We start from the raw sequence: 19,812 nt of genomic DNA, 5'->3' as shown, positions 1-19,812 counted from the left end.
TCCCGTCCTAAATGATAAGTGATAGAACTACAGTCTATGCAAAAAAAACTCGAAAACGTACTTGAATTGTAGATGGCAGCACTTGCTTGGGTGTAAACTGATATACATGGGCGGCTACAGCCGTCAAAGGGTTAACGAAATTCTATATAGGATGTAATTAATACTTCTTAATTTTATTAACAAATTTATTGCAAATACAGAAATGTTTTATGACAAAAAAATCTAAATCTAAGTGGCCACTCCCGCTCGTAGATGAAGGCATTCCTCAATGCGGAGGTAACCACTTAAATATTAATTAGTCAACTGAAAGATTTGGTAAAAGTGCCTGGCATTTATAATGCGTTATATTTTTTTTACACATAATTTTAAATGAGTGTCCAAAATGAATACAATCCAAAACATGTGGAATGGATCCACTTTGCAATGTCAAAAAACACACAAAAATAAACATCGTTCTCAAAGAAATGTAACAACTATATGCTAGCCCCACAAATAAACTACATAACTTATATTTATTTATGGAAGGTTGTTGGTGTTCATACAATATCACTCTAAATTCTTGTACATTTCGGGGTCAAGACTAATTATCTAGATAAAGATCTTAATTTATTTTCTTCAACCACACTATACTCGCAATGTGCAACCTTTAATCTAATACATACTAACAATTCGAATAAACGTTACATAAAATATGGTATAGTGTAAATACTATAGCGGTGCCAACGTATACCTGGCGGTAATAAAACAGCGACATATCGTACAAACAAATGTTATTGCTAGCTTAATCATTAGCCACATTGACGTTATTTTCTATATTGTAAAAGTCATTGCCTTTATTATATCTATTTATCTAACCAATTAAATTCGAGATAAAATCAAATAGACATTTTTCTATTTGATTTTTCACAAAATCTACATGCATGTTTGAAAATGAAACGTCTATGTGACTAAAAAAACGAAAGTTAACAGTGATATTGCAATGATTACGTTAAGGCATTTGCTTATCACATGATGATGGTATACAGTGTGGTGTGGAGCTTTGTAGTGGACGGGAAACTCGCTACTGGATAGATGTAGACTTACCCGCTTTGAGTAGTTGGCAGTTTTAGTAAGTATCAATCCACAACAGTCTGTAATTCTGTACATGCCATAGAAATTTTGATTTCGAGCCTTTTTTTACTGATAAGTTGAGAGTGTAACAATAAAAGTGCTAATCAAGCCCACTGTACAACATCATAAGTGACATTTGAACACAGATTTCGACATTAGGAGGCGTAATTTTTACTAATATTACACACGAAACGTCTCAAGCACAACTCATTCTCGTATGTATAGTCTATTTTCCAATTAATTGTATAGGTTATGTACCCATTTAAAAAACTGACATCTAACAGTATGGATATTCCGTGTGTAACGTCTTATTATTTATTAACAAAAATTTCTACATTTTAATACATATAATACAATTCCGACATCGCGATCCGAGTGGAAAAATGATCTGTACCTACACATTCTTGTTTTATTCTGTGCAATTGATGACAGCACTGGCCCGAAATGATACTAATACAGTCTCTGATAAGTGATAGTCTTAAAATATTAATAACGAGTGTTCGAATTCAGGTCCCCAGAGATAGGCCCGCCAAGGCCCAGATCTAAACTCGCATGCAGCAGTACACATCACTACATTTTCTACAATATCCTACATTTCCTTGAGAATAGATGCACTCTGCAAACATGCATACCAATTGTCTCCTTAATAACATGATCAGTACAAAAAATACACGCTTACATAATTTTGGGATTTAAGATACATTAACAATAGCAACCTACACTTCGACTTGAAAGCAATTTAAAACGTTATTTGTAAACATTTTTACAATAATTTGACTTAACCTATAGCAAAACAAAATAAGGCATTTCCCTAACGAGGCTATCAAAAAGAACTGTGATCGCTTACGAAATGAGACTACGGGGCAAGTGTTACATGTACTGTACGTATGATATATCGTATCAATTTTTACTGAGATCAGTGCGCTCCTTGGTCCATCAATTCATTTCAGGCCCCGTTGACTCAAATCGTAAGGTCAACATACAATCGTTATTTTTGGCTCAATCTAGTACTGTGTGAAGTAGAGTACTTCAATAAACATCACTATAACTGATACCTCTTTATACCCTCTTTTACATACTATTTTAGATATTCTTCTTTTATATTATAGCTAATATAAATAACATTATAGTATTTAGATCGCCTCCGTCTCGAACTGCGCGCCCTTAATAATAGTAATAGGTCCATATGTTTCGTGTTGTTCTAACTTTAATACTTGATGTTTCTTCAGTACCAATAAACTATAGAATTTCTGTGCCACCTGGAAGAAAAAATAGTACATTACTACAGAGGCCGGGACAAAGGGGTTGCCGGCCGAAGATATATAGACGGCCGAGCGAAGCGAGGCCGGATAGGTCTGAGGCGGGCAACCCCATTTCCCGCCGAGGTATGTATAGTGCTTTTCTCAAACATTGTATGAAATAAATAAAGTCTACTGAAAATAGTAACTTTGGATGGCTGTATCTCCTAAACGGTGCGTCGTAGCGCAAAAATAATCGAATTTTCGTTCCCCTTTGATACCCCGTATACGCTTATAAAAAAACAAAAAGTAAAAAAAAAACGAAAAAAATTTTTTTTGTATGAAAACGCACCCAAAATCAAATATTGTCTAGGGCCCGTACCAGTTGCAGTCGGCACGTCTATAAAGCCCCTTATAGTTTTTTTTTAATTGGCTAAATACCTGGATGTTATGTCACAATTATCTGTGTTTGGAAATTAAAAAAGAGCAGCAAGGTTTGTATGAAATTCCATTATCTATCAATCGTCCTAGCCGCACCTGCAACGTCATACTTCGCTGCCAATTATAAGGCACATAACATCAATATTTCATACCATGTTTGAGAAAATATTATTATGCATTATTGTTTTTATAAGATTAAAGGTAAAGGAGGCTAGTGGTACAACTGATGATTGACTAATTTTCGTGAGGAGGTTATGAACCGTCTAAAGAAACCCCGTCAATATTTTTAACCTCTTTTTTTTAACAATAACCGAATGGATGAGATCGAAGAACCACTCGATTTATTATTAATCTTAGACAGGAAAACGACCCGAGAAATTGAGTGTTTACGTATTTTAAACAATTCGTTCCGCAAAAGAAGACAGCGGCCAGACTGTGACCGGCGGGTCACGCGAGGGTCCGCCCGAAGCGAACAGTGTTCTACCATTGGTTTAGAGCTATACTCTAAGGACGACGTTCCTCAGGTAGCCAAGTGTACCTGTTTCCTGTTGTTGTGGCGGGGCGCGAGGTCGTCGAAGCCGAGCTGCAGGCCGGCGGCGAGCTTGGGCCGCATGACGGCGAACAGCTGCGCCGCGCGCCGGTTCAGCACGCGCTCCTCGAACTGCTCGTCCGTCTCGCCCGCCTCGCGCTCGCCTTCCTCGCCCTGCGACAGACAAATGTTGTCTTGTCTCACACGCGCGTTCAGATATACACGATGACCTCTCTTTCCGAGGCTGAGTGCGGTAGCCGGAGCCCAAACGACCTTTAACCTTTTGGTGACCGGCGACGGATATGTCGGATATATCCCAACTTCAGATCCGATAGAAGTACAGAAAGAACCACATGGCATTATGTGCATACCTATATAGAAAAAGTTAAATTTCCGTTTTAACACTTCGGTGTTGAGTAACAGCATTTGTGTTTGACACGGCGTCGAAAAGATTAAATTAACGATGACAAGTAGGCATTATGGAACAGTCTTTAAAATTGGATTTGATTGGCTGAAAGCAATCTGACATTTTTTTCGATTTTGTGTAGAGTCGGTAACTCTTGTCAGTGGATCTCTTTTCCTATATGTTTCCTGCTTATGTAGTAGGAAAAAACGTCTATTTGTGTCGTGATAAAGCCATACTTACATTTTCAACACTGGGTGGTAAGTCGTAATCGTGCTGCGGACTTTGGTGGCCATTGTCGTCGTAACCCAAATTGGTCATCTGCATACCAGCCTAAAAATGAAAACGCATTCATGTTAAAACTGTATTAACAATAAGTCGATGGCCTAACTCTAAAGGAGTGTGACTTAAAATTAGTCATAATGTTCTAACTCCGTAATTGGGTTAGACTCACTTCTTATTGTTTTTGCGGCTGTATGGTATATACATGTATGTATGTACTGCATTTTAGGGCATTTAGATCACGGAAACCATTGTAAAGAAATCGGACTAGATGTCAATAAGGTCTAGTTTCCCATATAGGTTGGAAGTGTTCGTAAACTCGCGTGTCGGTGCTACGTTGCAGTATTAAGCCGGGGTTACATTAGAGCCACGCTGCGTGCCGCAACGCGTGGGATTGTATTCGGTTATACGGCCGCTCGGCAACACGCGGGACTGAGCTAATGTAACCACGTTCAGACAAAATGTATGTAACCGATTGCGTTGCGACACGCGGCGTGGCTGTATTGTAACCCCGACTTTACGTTTCCATCGCTAAGCGAACCCCAAGTTAGGTCCGTTGAACAAGTAGAGAAAATGCAAAGAAAACTGTAGCAATTAGCAAAGATTACTCCTATAAAACACAAACAGACGGCTGTGCTAGACCGCCGGATACGATTGACAACGTATGAGTTCTTGCAATTTTGGTTTCCGAATTTGAAAAAAGAACAGTCGTATAAGCTCAAGTGTACAAGTGCGGTACCTGGTAGTCGGGGTCGAGGCCGTGCAGCGGCAGCGGCTCCATGGGCACGGTGTGCAGCTCGTGGTCGGGCGGCGCGTGCGCGTGCGCGTGCGCGGGAGGAGCGTGCGCGCGCGCCAGCAGCGCGCCCGGGCCCTCGCCGCCCAGCTGCGGCATCATGGGCAGCGGCGTCTCCAGCCCGTGCCCGTGCCCGTGCCCCAGCATGCTGCCGTGCGACAGCCCTGCGAATAAATAACACATCTCAATTATGTGTCTAAAAACTGCATCTATAAAAGTTTTTCTACTCCAGCACTTAAATCTGTCAATTAGATTATTGTCAGCGGTATCCAAATTAAGTTCATTTGAGTAACGATGAGAAAGTCTATTTGTCTATAGGTTCATAGGATTACTGCTAGCAGTAATCATATGAATATAGGAGTTCTGTAAATTTTTTTTTAAAAGCACAACTTCCATTTATCAGGTATGTTTTCAGTTACAGTAATAAGTAACTTTTAATAAATAATATACATTTTTCGTAATTGAAAACCGGCTTATTTTCTATTTCTCTTGTCTATGGTATGTTTGACATTTGTAAACTTATCACGAAACTATTTGAACTATTTCGGTGGTGTGTAGTTTGTTTTAATTCGACGTTATTGTGCAAAAACATAAGTAATTATGAGTGATTCTGGTGAAAAATGCACTTCCGAAGAAATCAAGGCTATGGGCGCTCAAAGTGACTGACAATTTGTTACATGAAAAGTCAGATAAAGTGTACCAAAAATGTTATGATTGTTTTGACATGGAAATTGCAAAAAAATGTTTCAACTTTCTCTGAAACGGCGTTGTTGGCATATTTTGAAGAATTGTGCAACAAGTTCTCGCCATCAACATGTGGACAGAATACTCAATGCTACGACGATCCACACAAATATTCCCATTCATTACATGAAGTAAGTAACTAACCCATTTTATTATTCTCGAATAGGTATGTATGTGGCTGTCGTAGAAAAAGTATAGTATACAATCGTAACATTATGAAGGCTATAAAAGTCTCGTACCTTACTTAGGCCACTCGGCAAGCCTTCGTGGCCTAACCGCGGTACTCAACTTTTATAGCCTTCATAACGTTACCGTTATATAATATACTATTGTTGCGAAACCTTCAACCTTGCATAAGAGACGCTTTAAGTGCTGAGTACTTTTTTAAACAAAAAATAATTTGCTACAATCGAAAAATTCGCGCGCTCGCTGAACGTATTCTAAAGCGTGGGAGCCGCGGATGCTTTTATTATTTTGAAATAATTCGAAACGAAGTCGTGCCTTCTGCTGGCCCCGTACCGCCGTATTGGAAGCCTGATATCACTTACCTTGCGGCGTCATTCCACCGTGTTGCAAGCCAGCGGGCGTCATGCCTCCGTGCTGTAAGCCGGCTGGCGTCATGCCGCCGTGCTGGAGACCGGCCGGCGTCATGCCTCCGTGTTGGAGACCGGCCGGCGTCATACCGCCGTGTTGAAGACCCGCTGGCGTCATACCGCCATGTTGGAGGCCTACTGGCGTCATGCCGCCGTGGTCTAATCCTCCTGAAAATAAAGGCTTTCTTTATCGTACATGTCATCAGAAAATCGGACATCTCTAATGTTTAGAATTAAGTTACCGAAAATTGTACTCTTTTAAACGGAAAATAATCCGTAAATGGAGCAAGTGATGTTATGCCTCAACTCATAAGGGACTCATAACTACGAGTATACAGAAGAATAGTGTATTATCTATTTCCGAAAGTTACAAATGCCTAATTTTTGACTGTGATCACCTAAACCTAAGTCAAAGGGTATCAAAATTGTGCATATTTGTTTCAGGCATATTCTTAATATTTGGTTTAGAGTGTATATTTGTGTAAAGTCTAGTTAACTAGAAAATTTGTTTATATACAAAGATTGAATTAAGAAAAATTGTAACCTGGCGTCATGCCGCCGTGGTGTAAGCCGGCGGGCGTCAAGCCGCCGTGACCGAGGCCGCCCGGCGTCATTCCGCTGTCTAGCCCCATTGGAGTCATTCCTGAAACGCAATATCATGTCAAGACATTTTCAGGGATAGTTTATATAGGTAATTCAATAACCTAACCACAAAATTAAAATTTTGACAAACCCCCTTGTGGACCGATTTTTATCAAACATCGCTAATGTCCGAGGTGTGGTATAACTCTGACTGAATGGTACAGAATAGGGCATAATAGGTCACCTCCGTGGTGTAAGCCAGCAGGAGTCATGCCGCCGGCGCCGAAGTCGTGTCCGTCGCCGTGCTGCAAGCCTGCCGGGGTCATGCCGCCGTGTTGTAGGCCTCCTGCGAGACAAATTGTTCCGAATTAATCTAAAATACTAAATACTTTGAATCCTATCTAGTGTGAGATTGGTTCGAAAGATTCGTATTGAACATAATATAGCCTCCCGAGTCCTGGCATCATTTGTTCTGTTTTTTAATTTGGGACCTTTTGTTACTCAATAAAAGTTCAAAATAAATTTTGGAATATGTACAAGAATTTGTACACGAGGACTGAGGAAGTTAGAGACAACGTACAGCAGGGTTGCGAGGGTATCTCGCCCGCGAGACAGACACAGACTACCCATAGGGAAGGGTAGGGTAGGCCGCGCCGCTTCTGTTTGCCCAGGTGGAACGATGAGAAGCATCGTCTATAAGCGAGCTTGTCTACTCACCTGGAGTGAGTCCTCCGTGCGGCAAGCCGCCGGGCGTGAGGCCGCCGTGAGGCAAGCCGCCGGGCGTGAGGCCGCCCTGCAGCAGCGTGCCCGGCGTCAGCGGGCCCAGCCCGCCCGGCGTCAGTGGAGGACCCAGCGCGCTCAGCATACCTGATATTTACAACCGAATCGTTTATTTTACACACTTTACACTAAAATAAGTAAAACTTTTAAACTAACATTTTTGGCCTACAGTTAAACACAAAACATAAACTCCTATAATCACTAATAAAGATAAAATTGTACCAAATATGGCGGGTACAATACATTCTACTCCGATATTTTTCAGATACACGAAATAACGGCCCGAGCTAAAATAAACAAATAACCTCAACAGTAAAGTAACTCGAGATAAATGTGAACATAAAGTAGTATGTATAAGTTGTGAAAATGAAAAGCAAAGTAGTATGAAGGCAAGTAGTTAGTAGGCGAGAGTTACCTGGGGTCTGCGGGGCCTCGTCGACGTCGGAGCGCGGGGTCTGGTAGCCCGCCTGCGCCGGCTCTACCCAACCAGATGGCGACATAGTTAGTACAGCGGAGGTTAGGTGATATGTTATGAAAGTGATGTTAGGAAAGCGATAAAGTGTCTACAGACGCTCACACCGGACCGGACTTTCGTGCGGCCGGGATCGTTTGTAAAATTTTCCGTTCATATCGCAGCTATAAGTTATAGAAAAAAAATTGATATTTAAAACGCACCAAAGTCGCGGTCTGGTGCGGCCGTCTCTAACGGCTTTAAAAACATGTTTTTGAAAGAAAACGAAAACACTCAAGAGATGGTGTTGTGTTACTGGCGGTAAGATGGTTAGAAAATAACAACTGTTTTTCCGTTAAATCGTTTTCGTCACATAGTGATTTTAAATAGGCTAGTTTCCTATACTTAAAATAAAATATTTTATGCATTGCACGAAATAAAGCTCCACAAAATTTGAATAAATATATGGACAGTAGTTGTATTTCAACAAAATTTCTATTTAATAAGTCAAAGAGAAAGATAAAAAGTAAATGAATTGACCGTGACGTCACTCCTCAGTATTTCATATTAATTCCATACTAGCAAATCGTTTTGACAGTTCTTAAAAAGAAGCTGATTTGACTAGTAGGAAACTAGCCTATTCTATTAATTTTATTATAATAAAGATTAAAATTACGTCTGCAAAATATTCGTAGCATTTATGTTAACCATGTTAAGACTCATTTGTCAGGCACGAAAAATACTATAACATGTATATTATGTGATAATAAAGAACTGTGAGAAGCATGAGAAAGATACAAAACACCCGTGAAAAAGCGGAGAGGTGCACAACAATTTCTTCTCCCGATATCAAAAAGGATCACCGTTTTGAGTGAAAAACATTCTTGTCCAAGAATATTTCCTATACAAAACGAAGTATATTCTCGAGAACGGCAGAGATGTTTAAATCTAAGGTACTCACCGACTGAAGGTTCGTATTCCTGTGGCACAGGTGTGGGAGGTTCTAGGTCCGGTGCTGGCGCGGGCGTATCCGGTGGCAGCATCGACTGTGGATATTAAATATGATGTTGATTTTTATAGTATTATTTAGTTATAATAGAAAAAAAAACAATTGACACTGGGTGCACACAGGGCGAGGCAGTACGCTCTCGAGGCAAATGTTAATGACCTGTCTTCGCAAAGGCCGAGGAAAACGTGCTTGCTGCCTCGACTGAGACAAGTCTACACTGAACGTTTACCGCGCGAGCACATTGCCTCGCTCTGTGTGGACCCTGCTATTGAGATGGTACCCGCGCGAATCAGGGACTTCTTAGCCGTGAAGGAGTTTTTTAGCTTCATATAATAAAACTCGATGCTTGTTTAGAAGCAACTACGTGTTGTTGAGTGGTTGAGTACGTACCTCGTCGTGTCGGCGCTTGCGCATGCGCCTCGCGGGCTCGGGGTGCTCGGGGGACTTGGCGTCGCCCTCCTCGCCCTCGTTGCGCAGCGTCATGTTGCGCTGGTATTTCTGGAACAAACAGTTTAGTTACATCTTACTCACTGAATATGAGAACTACGTAAGCTAGTACTGATTGCTCTATGACGCGCTGACAAAATTGCACAGGTTTCCCCATGGAAACCTTGCTGTTTCTAAAATGGTCAATCCTCGAATTTTCTGGTTATTGCACCATATTTATTCAAGACTAAGGTCCTTGGGTTGGTCTCAGTGTCAGTGTATATTACTTTAACCTTATTGCTAAATTAATAAAGATATAATTTTTATGCTCTAGAGCATTACATATAATAAATTTGATTAAACTGCACCATCTTTCAATTTCGCACAGTGAGAGCAGACAAATATGGTGCAAACTAAACCGCCTGAGGACTGGGTTCGGTAACTGCGCGCACACGGCACAAGTGGGGATGGAGCGAGTCGGCGGCATGCGAGTGTGGAGACCCTGCACAGACTATACACCACAGTGTTCGAGTGTCCCATCACCAAGTACAACGGGCCCGCGGAAGATTTCAAAAACTTAACAAATAATGCGAGTTTTTATCTGCAGAACTGTAAATTTTAAATAGTGTTTAGTTTAATGTAACTACCAGGGATGTAACGGAGTTCTGCTTCTGCTTCCGTTACTGCGGAACTTCCGTTTTGTTTTACACATCCGCTTCTGTTCCGGTTCTGTTATTTTTCAAACGGAAGTTATAACGGATGTCGGAACCTAGCGCGACGGTGGGACATGAGCGGCGTACATCAAAGACCAACAGGCCCCGTAGCCGAATGGCATTTCTCCGACGCCAAACGAAAGCGATACGCCGCTGGCTCTGTCGCGCCAATACGCAAGCGCGATAGAGATAGATATCTACTAGCGCTTCGTTTCGTGAGCGTTTCGTGAGCGATTGTGCCATTCGGCTAGCCACCCTGGTCTATACCTATCATTCGCTCATCTCTCCGCTTGCCACGTGCTGCGATACTAAACATTAATCGCTTCATTCCATTGCGCGCCAATATTTGTCCTGTCCACCTAGTTAGTAGCGAGTGAACAACTATTCAGTGGTGCAGGGCTTATCTACGATCCCCTTAGAAGCTCCCCTTAGATTTGTTTATTAAATACAGTTAGTTTACTTCTTTTACAATCACTCCATTTAATTTAAAAATTTAATTGTGTGCTAACAATTACACATATAATTTTTACTGGTTAGTTTTGGATTGTATTATACTACCTACGAGTAAGTTTTCTTTTCGTTTCTAAAACCTTTTACGGCATAATAAAGGTTTAAAAGGATTCTTATGTGATTTTTAGTGATTACCTAAACAACAAACAATCTTAAAGTTCAAGGTGATTTAAATTTTTGGATTGTAATGAATGATATACTTAAGATAAAATATCAGGTAACTTTTCTTTTCGTTTTTAAAACCTAAGTGGGCCTAAAGGCTGATTACAAACTGCTGATTACAGGCTGAACAGTAAACACCTAAAAGTTCTAGGTAATTTAATTAGTTTTGGTTTATGTTATACCTATGTGGTATTTTTTCATTTCGTTTTTAACATCTATAACTTCCGCTTCTGGTTCCGGTTCCGCTTCTGCTTCCGTTAAACTAAATTCAAAACTTCCGCTTCCGGTTCCGTTAAAACCACATCCGTTACATCCCTGGTAACTACATATAATAAGTTTTAACCAGTGTGTAAAAGCCATACGATAGATAAATAATTTGATGAAGTTCACACGTGACTTACATGTAAACTCAACACACATGAGTGAAAGAGAATGTAAGCTATACCTTAAACAAAACTCTAGATGGTATAGGCCTGGCTGGCAGTGTGAAGAGCTTCTCGACGCCGCCGGTCTCCTTCCAGTGCATGAGGCGGCGCGTGGGCGGCGCCAGGTCGAGCGTCGTCACGATGTCCGACGTGTTGCTGAGCTGGTTCTTCATCTCCTCGCCCGATATGTTCTTCACCTCGTCCACGATCAGCTTGCGTTTGCGCTTCGTTTTTGTAATGCCTGTGTGGAGTAAAAATGACGTGAGTGACGTAAAGAAGGTATTCATAGTCATTACATTTTCTTTAGGTGTACTCTCGCTTCGACACTATCTGTATTATAGAGGTGGTAATAAACGACTTGATTGTGAATAGTGTAATTGTCTCGAGTGAGACGCGGTCAAAATTAAGGAAAATAAATAGCTGTTACGATATGTATTTTATAGCAAGACATTGATAGTCGCCGCAGCTGGCGTCTAATAAAACCGCTCGAGGAATGTTTTCGTGCCTTCCCTATAGAAAATAAATAGGGTCTACCGGGAACTACGTTCGACATGTATTCCCTTCTATCACATTTGTAAATTTGTACGTAAGGCGAGCTACCAGTCGAACGTGGTAAGTTTTTATATGTAGATTTTGTGTAAACAGCGAATGCGCGGTATTGGGATGTTATAAATCAATGTATGAAAAGCGGTATCACCAGAGACGGTAAAGGTTACCTTTGAGCACGGTGGCGTCGACGGGCGCGAGCGCGAAGGACTCCTCGTCGTTCTGCAGCAGCGTGGTGTTGTCCAGCGGCTCGGGCGCCGGCGCCGGCTCCGCCAGCGGAGCCTCGTCCACCTCCTGCGGACGTACACATTTACTTTCTGTATTTGGATAGGATACTGGATTTTCGAAGCGGTCAAGTTAATATCAGGATAATCTACTTAGGCCAGGGGCGGCTCACTCCGCGATTCTATCGCCGCGCTACAAGTACATGCTGGCGGCCGCGAGTTCGCGGCCTAATCAGGGGTGGCGCGCGTTCTCACGGAACGCACGTTCGCATTTTCTATTGTTACATTACGTAGCGAGTTTTTTTCAAGGTTCATATGCGATGTCCACGTGTGGAATGGTTAATAATGCTTAGTTAAATAGTTTTATTAGTTAATTAAGGCCAACGGAAAAGTTCAATAAGGCTTGTGATGCTTAAGGCTTAAATAAAATTATAATAATACTGTATATATACCTATAAAGTATTCAAGACTTGAATATATAGTATAACTATTTATCTGAGAATTAATGCGTTTTAAACCATAGGCAACCCTATCCTCCGACGCTGCGCACGTGCGGCTCGTTTGTTTGTTAGAATTTTGTAGGCATTTAAAAAGGCGGCATTTCGTGAACATCAAAGCAGTGTGCCTTCTGTACTTGTACTATTATATATTCTGTGCTCAGGCAGCACGTTGAAAGAAATCGAATCGAGTCGGCATCGTGTCACAGTAGTATCAATAGAAGGACGTACGCGGTCGCGAGGTCGGACCGAGTCGAACGAGATGGATAGGTACAAGGAGCGGCAAGTAAGTTTAGCGCCGAGTGAAACGTGGAAGGGACACGCATACCCTTCACCCCCTGTGACCCGGGGAGAGTCGTGCGCAACAACGGCTCGCGGTAAAGTGACGTGCCGCTGCTGGCAGATGTGGTGGCGGGTAGGGTAGTGAGCGTGGTGCAGACGCAGACACTGACCATGGCGCGCACGGAGGGCGGGCGCGGCGCGGCGGGCGGCGGCATGAGCGCGGCGGGGGCGGGCGCGGGGGCGGCGGGGGGCGGCGCGGGCGCGGGCGACGCGGGCGCCGACCCGCCCCAGCTGCGGGGGGGGACGAACACATTCATTAATATTACAACAGATTCATCACGCTTTAACTTCCCGCGCTATATACGCATATTTTCGCACACGGGTCGAACGCGATTAATTAACATATGCTTATTTGAAAAAAAAGTGAAATAATGTTAATTGATCGCGTTCGATCTGTGTGCGATTCGTCACGCATTTTGACGAATTGCACGACTGCAATCTACAAAATCCTAAGTCTGTTCCCACATTTCGATAAAAAAATTAAAAAAGGAACTTGAAAATTTTTAAAACAGATTTGGATGCTACTTTATCACACCGGTGCAGTAATTAGCACTTTACGTGCTTATGTCAAAAATTTAAATGGTTGTACACTGTGAACCATTGAATAGCGATTTAAAACACTCCCTTTATATTCCTATTTATCACCACTCGTTTCAAATTAGGTACTTATCGTCATTAGAGCCGGGAAGGTGAAATTTGCTTCTCATTATCCGGGTTCACACTGGCCGTACGCCTGCGGCCCGTGTGGACCCGACTATTGGCATCAATGAACGCACCTGTGCTGCGGCGAGGTCCCGGCGTCGTAGTGGTCACCCATATCGTCGTCCGAGTCGGGGGCCTCCGGCGCCGGAGCGTGCGCCTCGCTGACTCCTGCGGCTTCAATCTCGGCCTGCACAAAACATAACCAGTCAATAAGTAAAATCACATTGTAAAATCCTGCTAACTGTATTTTTATGACATTGTAAATAATTGGTAGGATTTTAAATGTTTACTAAGAATGAAAGGCCAATAAGCATAGTAATATTACCTGTAATGACTGCGGCTGCGACGAGGGTCCAGCTAACGCGGCCGAGCCGGCACTGGCGCCCGCCGCCGATACATCGCCAAAGAGATCACCTTCGAATAAACCGCCCGCATCTGTACACACAAATAAGACAAAAATGAACATGCCGGTTGGTCTTCTGGCATGTCAGCCACATGTTTCAGTGAAGTGCAATATTATAAAGAATATTCCAAGTAACAAATAAATTAAAACAAAATAGAAAATTCAAGATTAATTCTGGGTTACAGGTACAGGTTATGGGGTGTTCATGTTAAAGACTTTGCCGCTTTTGCTCGGCGCTTTTTACGGCCTCATAACTTTGACACTCCAAGTAAAGGAGTTTGGTATGGTGAATACTAAACCAAACTCACGGGTCTTCTTTGCTTAATACCAATATACCAAACCCTAAATACAATATTTATAATTCATGGTATTTATTCGCACAAAAGAACAACTTAATGTATAAAAGGCGAACTTAATGCCACGAGGCATTCTCTACCGGTCAACCTTCGGGAAAAGCAAAGAAGATTGTAGGAGCAAGAACGATATAATACGGGACTGACAAAGCCCATATAGGCTTAAAACTAAATGGCGCCGTTCGCAGCCTGGAAATGGCCAAAATCATATTTTCCTCAAATATTTTTGCGTGTTTTTACTTTTTATAAGAACAAATGATATATTTCTTTATTTTAATATCATAATATCACCTCAATACACATTTTGAAAAAAATAAATTTGTAGGCACGATCAGCGTAGTTATGATAGTATTAAAATGGAGGTACGATTCTTAGTATGAAGATTGTAAATCGTATATAAATAATCGTCGGTAGGAGTATAATAAAGCAGTATAAGATGAGCGTGTGGTAGACTCACGGCCGAAGTCCGGCACGTCGCCGATGGTGCCGCCGAAGCCGTCGTCCAGCGCCGCGTGCGGCGCCGCCTCCAGCCGCCGCGCCAGCCCCGGCGCCGCCAGCGCCGCGCCCGCGCCCTCCTTGCCCAGCTCCAGCGACGACCCGTCCGCGAACAGCAGGTTGCTCTGCACCCCGAACGGATATTAGTAAACGCAAGGTTTGTGAGAGCGCCGGTCGTCTCTCATGTGCTGATGTGACAATAACTACAGTACGTACAAGCAGCGGCTGATCCACACGAGCCGATTCCCGCAGGCTTGACAAAAATTGATTACCTACTAGTAAAGTACCTAAAGTAAAGGTAGATTTTTTGCTCGGTGTTGCCTAGCAGAAATTTTCACCAGCCGCCACTGGTACATACTATCTATACATCAGTAAGAGAGTCCGGCGAATATAGACGTGTGTATTATGATTTTAAAAGTGCTGCAAACGGAGAGGTACTGGGTCATTACTCTGTGTTTTAACTTTTATATGTAGACCTTAATAAACATCAGTGAAGAGTGATAGATAATGCAGCAATATCTAAATTGACAGCTGGATTGTGAAAATATTTTTATCTATCTGACATTTCACTATTCACTGTAATTTATAACAATTGCTAATTCAATAGCACCCACAATCCAGGGGTGTTTTATGTTTTACGCATCATATGTGTGTAAATATTTATAATAAACTAACAGATTGTATAAAATTAATAGAAAAAGAAAATTTGTTTTATAAAACTCTTAAAGAATTTTTGGTTGCTAATTGTTTTTATGATATAAATTAATATTATAGCTTTTTGGAGTCTGAATAGTTTTAAGAGCCTACATATGTAAACTGCATGGTAGTTAGGTATGTTGTAAATATTGTATATTTTAGTTTATAAGTATATAATAATGCAGCGCCCTAACAGGGTTTGTGGTAAAAGCACTGATGTCTAGTTGTAAGGTAAGATCTATTGTAAACCCACAAAAGCAAGAAATAAATGAAATGAAATGCTAGGGTGCTGTTCCGTAATTTATTCATGATCATAGCAATAAAATTACCTAATTAAAAATGAAATAGTTTCTTACCTGTTCCAGGCCTCCCTCGGTCCCAATAGCCTCTCGCATTATGTCCGGGTTGTCCGTGTCGAATCCCATGTCTCCAAAGCCATCGTCCGGGTTGACGAGGTTGAGGGAACCATAGTCCTCCCGCATGGTGATCTCCTCGGCACGGGACTGGTTCATTGAGAACTGTGCCTCAATGTCGACCTCACTGAATACAGACAAAATGATGTTGATAATTTGTATAAGTTTTTCATAAGTGATAAGTAAAATAGAAAGGCAATTGATATGAAATGGTCAGTGCCTGTGGCAATCCAGTACCATTATTGGCGATCCTATAATAATACTAGGATCATAAACTTTTAGGCCATCGTAAAATTAATTGTACTAGCCATACATGCATACATCCTAAACCAAAATCTTTAGTGTAAATGTACTCAAATTGTCAAGAGCAGATCCTTCAGGAGAAGGTCGCGATGACATATTCTTTTCAAATTTCTGCTTGTAAAAATTTTTAATAATAAGATCACAAGGTAAAATTCTAGGTCCAATCCAGGAGTTAGATTGACTGTTTACAGGAAAAATAATCAGTTTCCAGATATTATGAAGAAGTTGAGCAGCTGTAGTTATTAGACTGTACGTAAATAAACTAAACAAAATAATCCTTACTTCAACTCTGGCATGGCAGTGTCAAAGTCATGGAACACCTCGGGCAGGGTGATGGCGTTCATGGCGGCCTCTCTGTGCTCCTCGGGCAAGTCCACCATGCCTGGCCGGAAGGCCATCTGAAATTATCAGTCAGATGTAGTTTATATGTGCCATGAGAATATTCCCGGGTATATTCCCTTTTTTCCGGGAATATTCCCTTTTTTCCTTTATTTAAATATGAATGAAAATTTGTTAAAATGAATAGTATGTTCAGTAATAAACTGAGTTTTATTAAAAACAACATCTTAGATATTATACATACATAATTAAGTATAAGCTTTTTTTTTTTTTTTTTTTTTTTTAGAGTGATTATTTCAAAAATATTATCTTAATCAAAAAAATAGTAAATTAACTATTCATTTTTAAATACCTATCCTACAATATGTCACACGTTAGGGTTGAAATAAAAAAAAACACACTCCCTATTTACGTGTAGTATGCTGATAAAACATTTTTTTCCACTTTGTCAGCCTGATTGATATACATATTGGTACCAAATTTCAGCTTTCAAGTGCTAACTCGCTGAGATTATCCGCGGAAGGACTGATGGACGGACAGACAAACAGACATGGCGAAACTACAAGTTTAGTATGGTTTCCCCTATTTGACTATAGAACCCTAAAATAGCTACAAAATTCGCCTACCATTTAGGCGAATAAATATTTTTAAAACAGTGTAAATATTTTTTTCAAATTTGGTTTTATTTCAACTTTCCCAGCAACTATGGGAATTTACCCGGAAGATTGGGAATAAACCATGCAAACAATGGGAATTTACTGGGGAACATTGGGAAATAACTTTTGCACGCAATTTACACTAGTTAATGTCTATTGTGTGTTTGGACGAAGTTTGTTGCATGATGTACCTACGCGTTTGACGTAGTCTGCGCTGTGGATTTGGATGATGGTTTGTATGTTTTGGATATGAAATAAATTTTAATATGTGTTAATGTCTCGGTAGATATTAATATGTATAATGTTTCAATAGAATCTCCGACAACATGACATATAAACATACTCAATATCAAAATCCCCTAATGTTTCCTTACTGAGGGAATAATTCCAGGAATATTTCCGGGTATTTTCCCATCTAGGGAATATTCCCGGGAACGGCTCGTCACTAGTCAGATGTAACTTACAAATACAAATAAAACACTACCAAAATAAGTATGTACTTAATATAACAATTTTAACTAAAATATCTTGTTGGGCAAATTACAGCCTGCAGGCCACCTATGGTCTGCAAAATAATTTTATCTGGCCCACATTACAATTATTTCATAGAAACTGTACGAGGCATGTAAATAGTTAATCCTTTCAAGTGACCAACATCAATTGAAGTGTAGTTAATGCTTAAATTAAATTAAATCACTTTATTTCGACCAACTGGGATCACACAATTTAGGTACACATGGTCAACAAGTAAAAAAATTGTCAAAGTAAAAAAAGTCAAAGCAACAATATTGGCTGGATATAAAATTCCTGAAATTAATTTCTACAATAGCAGGTTCTTGTATTACTGAGGACTACATCTTGCAGTGTCCCTCTGTACTGTCCATGGCGCCTACACATTTTCCTAACACATTAATCTATCTTTGATAAATAGAAATATTATACATAAACTTCTTCACAGAAATTAAAATATTTGTTGTGAGAAAGTAAGAAATCTAGCTAAAAAACATAATTTACAATAACACCCCTCTTTCTCAGGTATAGCCCAACCAATTTTCACATTTTTGAATTTGGAACTTTCTTTTATTTATAAGAGTTCAAAACTTAAAAATAATTTGCACTATAAACAAGTATGCCGTTACTTATGAGGCTAATCCAACAACATGAAATAACACTTAAAATTTTCACCTTGTTCAAGTAGTAAAATATCAACATGGACTTCGTATATTTTGCAGGCATATGGCACAGTCATAGTATGGAACGTGGTATTAATATTTATATCGAGTATATCCTAAATGTCAAAGTTCTATGCAGATTGCAATAATATAGCATGAAGTAATTTCCTATTTTGTAAACCTAAAATAAGTGATAAATAACATAACTCACCTTGATCTTAACGAAGGCTTCATTACAATCCTGCAGCAGATACTTGGCCTTCCGCGAGTAAATCCTTACAACACCAAGCAGCAGATGGCCAGATGTCCTCAAAGCCATTTTCACTTTAGGCTTCAAAATGCCATCTACGGATTTCTCAATATTCGTCTCAAACACATGAGCCTTCGTTAGCTTTTTGTCCCAGTGGGCTGCCAACCAAATCTTGGCCAGCGGCCCTTTCTTGGCCAGCACAAAATGTGCGTAAAACATAGTGAATGTCTACTTGATCCAATACAGATTTACATCAAAGCTGGCCTGAAAGAAATGCACAACTTACAATTATAAAGTTTAGTAGTTCTCAATAAACACAAAAACGTCCATCACAGTCATTTTGACCACAAAAAACAGGAACAAACTAAACAATGCCCACTGATGTCGCTCGTTAACGACAAACAGTTTGGCGCCTATTCTAGATAGTGGGCTTTTTTGACGGGCGCTTTATCATTTAAATCATACAACACTTTAACATGAAATGTAAGGTTCACGTGCTAGTTTTAATGATAATAACGGGTGAATTACCTGATTATACTATCAAAATTCATTAATTTCACCTTTCACACAACGTAAACATGACAACAATTCCGCTTCAAGATGGCCGCCATCAGTGTTTCCATTTCCAACTTTCCATGAAGGGTTATAAAAAAACCGTTAAATGTAAGGGAGGGCGCAGACGGGCGACGCAACAGTTTTGTCTCCGTCGCTCGGTCTATGGGCTAGTATGAAGCTAGGAACACACTACGCGGACGTCCGTCGTAAAACGACCGCGACCGCGACCTATCAGTGTGCACGGAACAAAACATCCAGAGAGCCAGATTTCGATCGGACGTCCGTGCGCTCAAGGCCACGTCCGCGTCCGTCGACCGATAGTTTGCACGGTTATGTGTATTTCCATTGTCCAGATTCCCGTCCGCGGTCGATTTACGACGGACGTCCGCGTAGTGTGTTCCTAGCTTGAAGGTGCGCACACGTTGCGACGCAACTTTTTTGTCGCAGGGGTCGACGACAGGCCTGCGACGCAACTATCTCCTTCCCTATGGGTTTCAATGCAAGTGCGCACACGGCGACAAAACAGTCGTCGGTCGGTTGTCAATGTTGCCAGTTATTCGAAAAAAAACATAATTTTAAATGCAGATTGTTGAAGACGACAATTCAATGTTGGCTGCTCCGTGCAATATGTCACACGTAGTTTAGAGGAAAGATTATATGTAAGTAAGAAATATT

General features: G+C 40.9%; 1 protein-coding gene across 3 annotated transcripts; it reads right to left on the bottom strand.

The window, feature by feature from the left end:
- Positions 1 to 171: 171 nt before the first annotated feature.
- LOC125240295 (double-strand-break repair protein rad21 homolog) lies at positions 172 to 19,254 on the bottom strand. 3 transcript variants are annotated; one of them, XM_048148177.1, is made up of 21 exons: positions 19,143 to 19,254; positions 18,544 to 18,846; positions 16,448 to 16,563; positions 15,806 to 15,989; positions 14,716 to 14,878; positions 13,828 to 13,937; positions 13,577 to 13,689; positions 12,911 to 13,031; positions 11,908 to 12,031; positions 11,212 to 11,432; positions 9,346 to 9,453; positions 8,908 to 8,992; positions 7,911 to 7,973; positions 7,433 to 7,582; positions 6,960 to 7,061; positions 6,678 to 6,776; positions 6,089 to 6,301; positions 4,743 to 4,960; positions 3,965 to 4,054; positions 3,328 to 3,492; positions 172 to 2,369 (listed from the first exon to the last, which is right to left on the bottom strand). In XM_048148177.1, the coding sequence occupies exons 2-21, from the start codon at positions 18,799 to 18,801 to the stop codon at positions 2,244 to 2,246; spliced, it is 2,829 nt and encodes a 942-aa protein (XP_048004134.1). In that variant the 5' UTR covers positions 18,802 to 18,846; positions 19,143 to 19,254; the 3' UTR covers positions 172 to 2,243. The 3 variants fall into 3 exon arrangements, with proteins under 3 accessions (XP_048004134.1, XP_048004125.1, XP_048004141.1); XM_048148168.1 differs by having other exon boundaries at positions 19,111 to 19,231; XM_048148184.1 differs by lacking the exon at positions 7,911 to 7,973 and having other exon boundaries at positions 19,111 to 19,231.
- Between the last annotated feature and the right edge of the window lie 558 nt (positions 19,255 to 19,812).

This window comes from Leguminivora glycinivorella, chromosome 2 (assembly GCF_023078275.1).
Source record: "Leguminivora glycinivorella isolate SPB_JAAS2020 chromosome 2, LegGlyc_1.1, whole genome shotgun sequence".
NCBI classification, from domain to species: domain Eukaryota; kingdom Metazoa; phylum Arthropoda; class Insecta; order Lepidoptera; family Tortricidae; genus Leguminivora; species Leguminivora glycinivorella.
The sequence above is the reverse complement of the archived record's forward strand: the minus strand, read 5'-3'. Positions and strand labels throughout refer to the sequence as shown.

Coding starts and splice junctions, on each gene's coding strand:
- LOC125240295 (XM_048148177.1), bottom strand. CDS start 18,801: ATGTTTTACGCACATTTTGTGCTGGCCAAGAAAGGGCCGCTGGCCAAG. Junction 7,062..7,432: donor GCACGGAGGACTCACTCCAG/GTGAGTAGACAA, acceptor TTTGTCTCGCAG/GAGGCCTACAACACGGCGGC. Junction 4,961..6,088: donor CGGTGGAATGACGCCGCAAG/GTAAGTGATATC, acceptor ATTTATTCGCAG/GGCTGTCGCACGGCAGCATG.